At 51.8% G+C, this 4,507-nt stretch overlaps 1 protein-coding gene across 2 annotated transcripts; it reads left to right on the top strand.

The window, feature by feature from the left end:
• Window positions 1-2,049: 2,049 nt before the first annotated feature.
• Window positions 2,050-4,100, top strand: Chst14 (carbohydrate sulfotransferase 14). Of its 2 annotated transcripts, XM_032902312.1 has the most exons (2): window positions 2,073-3,095; window positions 3,803-4,100. In XM_032902312.1, the coding sequence occupies exons 1-2, from the start codon at window positions 2,172-2,174 to the stop codon at window positions 3,959-3,961; spliced, it is 1,083 nt and encodes a 360-aa protein (XP_032758203.1). In that variant the 5' UTR covers window positions 2,073-2,171; the 3' UTR covers window positions 3,962-4,100. The 2 variants fall into 2 exon arrangements, with proteins under 2 accessions (XP_032758201.1, XP_032758203.1); XM_032902310.1 differs by having other exon boundaries at window positions 2,050-4,100.
• Window positions 4,101-4,507: the final 407 nt, after the last annotated feature.

The raw sequence follows: 4,507 nt of genomic DNA on the forward strand, positions 1-4,507 counted from the left end.
TTATTTTCTGTGTCTTGTTTTGGTTTTGGCTTGGTTTTATTTTGGGAGGCTGGTTTAGATTTTAGGGAGTAAATATGAAGAGACTCACTGTTCTTGTTTCAAGGATCCTGCTTAATTACTCCTTGCAACAAAGGTGCTTATTAAGGCTAATGAAGAAGGTGCAAAGCTAGGAAAAAAGGCAAGTAAAAAGAGACAGGAAATGGGGTCTCGAAGTTAACATCAAGGTAGCCACAGCTGCCTTCTGGGTTTGTGAAGTTCTTGGGTTGCTAGCTCTGACTTGGTCAGTGATGTAAGTGGGAATTGGTTCATCTAGATGCATAAAGATAACTGTATCATAACCTTGGGCTGGTTAGAAACCTCCATCTTAACTTCTTGCAGCTGGTACTCCTTTTGTGCTGTGAGGTAGGGCTGCATCTTGAGTTTCAGGATTTGACTTTTAGAGTAGTATGAACCTCTCTAGAGCCCTCTCATTCTGGGGTGCTTCGGTCCCCCCACCTGCTAGTTCAGTCCAAATCCATGGTGAAGAAAAGTGATGGTGAGATCAGAGCTTTCATCCCTAACACTCTATTAATGATATGGGAAAGCTAGCCCTTGGTATGGACAGCATCAGTGTGCTGCTGTCCATGTGTTTTAAGAGCTGTCATTTTACAGATATACCAAGCAATTCCACCAGCGGAAATCTACACACTGACTGTAAACAACAGTGTAGTGAAGGGTCAGAAGTAGCCTGAGATGCACCCAAGCATCCAGTCTGAAAGCCAGTGAACCTCCCGGTTTTGACCCTTACCCGTATTTTCTGTGTGGCTGTGTCTAGAGGGCTACACACACCATTCTATCCCTCAGACCCCCTCATCTGTCTAGTCAGCTTCATCTTCCCACCATTATCACCCAGTCCTTCCATCATTCTCTGGGTATAACCTGTCCCGAAGTCAGTACTTCCTCCTCCCATCTAGTGTGCTGTCGTGACTAGAGATTGTTTTAGAGTGAGATCAACAGAGATGGACAGAGTGGAACATGCCTATCAAGTAGGCACCCTGGAGTAAGGCAGGAAGATCTGAAGGTGAGCCTTGGCTATCCAGTGAAACCTTTACAATGTCTACAGAACGAAATCCTGTAGTTACAGTTACCCCAGAGTCTACAATGGGAACATCCACAGGATCTGCTTGACTGATGACTAAAGGAAGTAGTAAAACTTTTAAGATTTGGTCCCCAATCCTGTTGTCTCAAGTCTTGCTGGGGCCCCACACGAAATCAAACTTCAGTGCCTAGGGCTAGTTGAATGCTACCCTTCAAAGTGCTCTGGGAGCTGCCTATTGTCTACTACGTGGCCAATCTGGTGCCGCTGGGCACATCTTGGCTCCAGGCAAAGAGGCTTTCTGTGTGGTTGCTGCGTTGTACTTTCAGATGACCCTGAAATATATATTGGCTATATATGGTCCCGAAGTACATGTCCATAGCCTCTGACCAGAGTGCCCAGTTAGCCTACTGCTTCAGACTTGGAAGGAGAGATTCAGTTTACAGACAGATAAGCAAGCATTACTCAGTAGATAAGAACTATAGTCTCTAGGAATTACTAAAGCAAAATATCACCATGGAGACATTAGTCAGAGCTTGACAGAGTGGCCCTGTCCTGGGCTAAGGACCATGCTTCCAGGCAAGACAGATCTCCTTATGTCTAGACCGACCGAGTAGTGGGTTGTCCTGCCTTCAGATCACAGTTGGAGCATCGGCGATTCCAGAGCAGTTTAATGCAGAATGGAGGGGTGCAAATCTTACATCCAGCACCAAGAGGGCACGTGTTAAAGAGACACAGGACCTCAGTTACTCTCTCCTGCTTTCCAGGTCTCATTTTGTCTCCAGGCCCAGGGGATCTGGAGTGGTCCAGGCTCATGTGTCCTCTCCCAGGCTAGGGTCCGCCTGCGGCCTCCGCAAACAGCTCCTAGGACTCGGGCACCCGCCCCTCTCCCCGCCCCCCCGACGTGGGCCCGCCCCCGCGCCTGTATCAAGGAGGGGCGGGGAGAGGAGAGCGGCCGGGCGGGACATCCGGCCCTGGTCCCTGGCTGCACCTCGGGAGCCGGCCACCCACTATCCATCCCCTCCCGAGACCTCCAGCCCCAGCTGCAGTCGCCTTCCCTGCAACCTCGAAGTCGGCGAGGTCTGGCCTCAGCACCATGTTTCCCCGCCCTCTGACCCCACTAGCTGCTCCGAAAAGCGCCGAGACCCTGGCCCGCACGCCGAAGCGGGCCCCATTGGGCAGGGCCCGGGCTGGGATCGGGGGGCCGCCCCTGCTACTGCCGTCCATGCTGATGTTCGCAGTAATCGTGGCGTCCAGCGGACTGCTGCTCATGATCGAGCGGGGCATCCTATCGGAGATGAAACCCCTTCCCATGCACCCTCCCAGCCACAAAGGCGCGGCCTGGAGCGGGACAGATCCTAAGCCTAGAGGCCTATCCTTCGATGCTGAGGACTCGGACTTGCAAGTGCGGGAGGACATCCGAAACCGGACCTTGAGGGCCGTGTGCGGACAACCAGGCATGCCCCGGGACCCCTGGGACTTGCCGGTGGGACAGCGGCGCACCCTGCTACGCCACATCCTCGTAAGTGACCGCTACCGCTTCCTCTACTGCTACGTCCCCAAAGTGGCCTGCTCTAACTGGAAACGCGTGCTGAAGGTGCTGGCAGGCGTCCTGAACAACGTGGATGTCCGCCTCAAGATGGACCACCGCAGTGACTTGGTGTTTCTGGCAGACCTGCGGCCTGAGGAGATTCGCTACCGTCTGCAGCACTACTTCAAGTTCCTGTTTGTGCGAGACCCCTTGGAACGCCTCCTGTCTGCTTACCGCAACAAGTTTGGAGAGATCCGAGAGTACCAGCAGCGCTATGGGGCCGAAATTGTCAGGCGCTACAGGGCTGGAGCTGGCCCCAGCCCTGCGGGGGACGACGTTACCTTCCCAGAGTTCCTGAGATATCTGGTGGATGAAGATCCTGAGCATATGAATGAGCATTGGATGCCTGTGTACCACCTGTGCCAACCATGTGCTGTGCACTATGACTTCGTGGGTTCCTATGAGAGGCTGGAAGCTGATGCCAACCAGGTGCTGGAGTGGGTGCGGGCCCCATCCCATGTCCGGTTCCCAGCTCGCCAGGCCTGGTACCGTCCAGCCAGCCCAGAAAGTCTACATTACCACCTGTGCAATGCCCCACGGGCCCTGCTTCAAGATGTGCTACCTAAGTATATCCTAGACTTCTCCCTCTTTGCTTACCCACTGCCCAATGTCACCAAGGAAGCCTGTCGCTAGTGACAGTGGGCCAACACCTTTTGGAGTTTGGGCTTAATGACACCAGCTTTGAGGTGTCTTTCAGAGAAACTCCTGGCTCTGGGGTTTCCTGTTTTCTCCAGGTGTCACCATATCTCAGTGGTAGGGGTTGTCCTCAGAGGTCCTTGTACACAGTGACTCAGAGGACAGATCTAGAAAGAAGGCCTGCTGCTTTCACTGGTGAATTGACTCTCTCAGGGGCCTGTGGCATCCTTGTCTGGCAGGGCAAGTGGCTTAATAACCAGTGGTTATTAAAGCCATATGTTTGATCTAAAGACTGACTCCAGGCCCCTGGCTGCTGGGTCTATGTAGACCACCTGGTCCGTTGTAATTTAACCTGTGGCCAAATCCCAAATATGGCACTAGCCAAGCACATGACCCTGCTAGAACCAATGGTTCTGATTCCCATTCACCCACACCATGGACCTCAGGATTGGAGTGAACTATGGTGCTGTAGAAATGAAATTTGTGCCTTTCTATTCCAGACTTTAAACTTCCTCCTCTTCCTCGGTCTGAATCATTTTTCTAAGGAAAGAAGAACTGAAGTAGGGCCCTTACCTCACAGCTCTAAGGCCCAGCCCCTCAAGTATCCAAAGACCCCTGTGCCTGACCTCTTCCTAGGGCTCGTGGAGCATCTTCAATAAGCCCCCTTCCCTACAAACCTTTGAGACTATGTGAGACGGTGTGTGGCTCATGTCATTTGTCTAATGCATTTATTTAAAATGTGTATATTTTGATAGAATCCTTGTCAGGGCTGACTTTTAATAAAGCCTTTTTTGTATACAAGATGAGCATCTCCTTAATTCCCCTCAGTTCTCAATGGTGCTGGAGACTCACCATGCTTGTTTCCCCAGGTCAAAGAGAAAGCTTGCAGGTAGAAACAATAAGACAGTGTAACCTGCTTAAACAGATCCAGTGGCCCCTGTCACATCATCAAGTCTTTTGGGACTTCTAACATGCTCACAGACTCAGTTTCTAAGATGCCATTTAAAAGGCACGGCCTGTCAAGGGTGACACCAGCCAGCGGAAGGGAGTGTACACACCTTTAATCCAAGACGGTCCCTGTGAGTTTGAGGCCAGCCTGGTGTATGCAGGGAGTTCCAAACCAGACAGGGACACACAATGTGGAATCAGGTGCACAGCGCACCTAAGCAGATTAAAGGGAAGGAAGGCTGGAGAGGTGGCTTGGC

This window comes from Rattus rattus, chromosome 5, assembly GCF_011064425.1.
Source record: "Rattus rattus isolate New Zealand chromosome 5, Rrattus_CSIRO_v1, whole genome shotgun sequence".
NCBI lineage: Eukaryota > Metazoa > Chordata > Mammalia > Rodentia > Muridae > Rattus > Rattus rattus.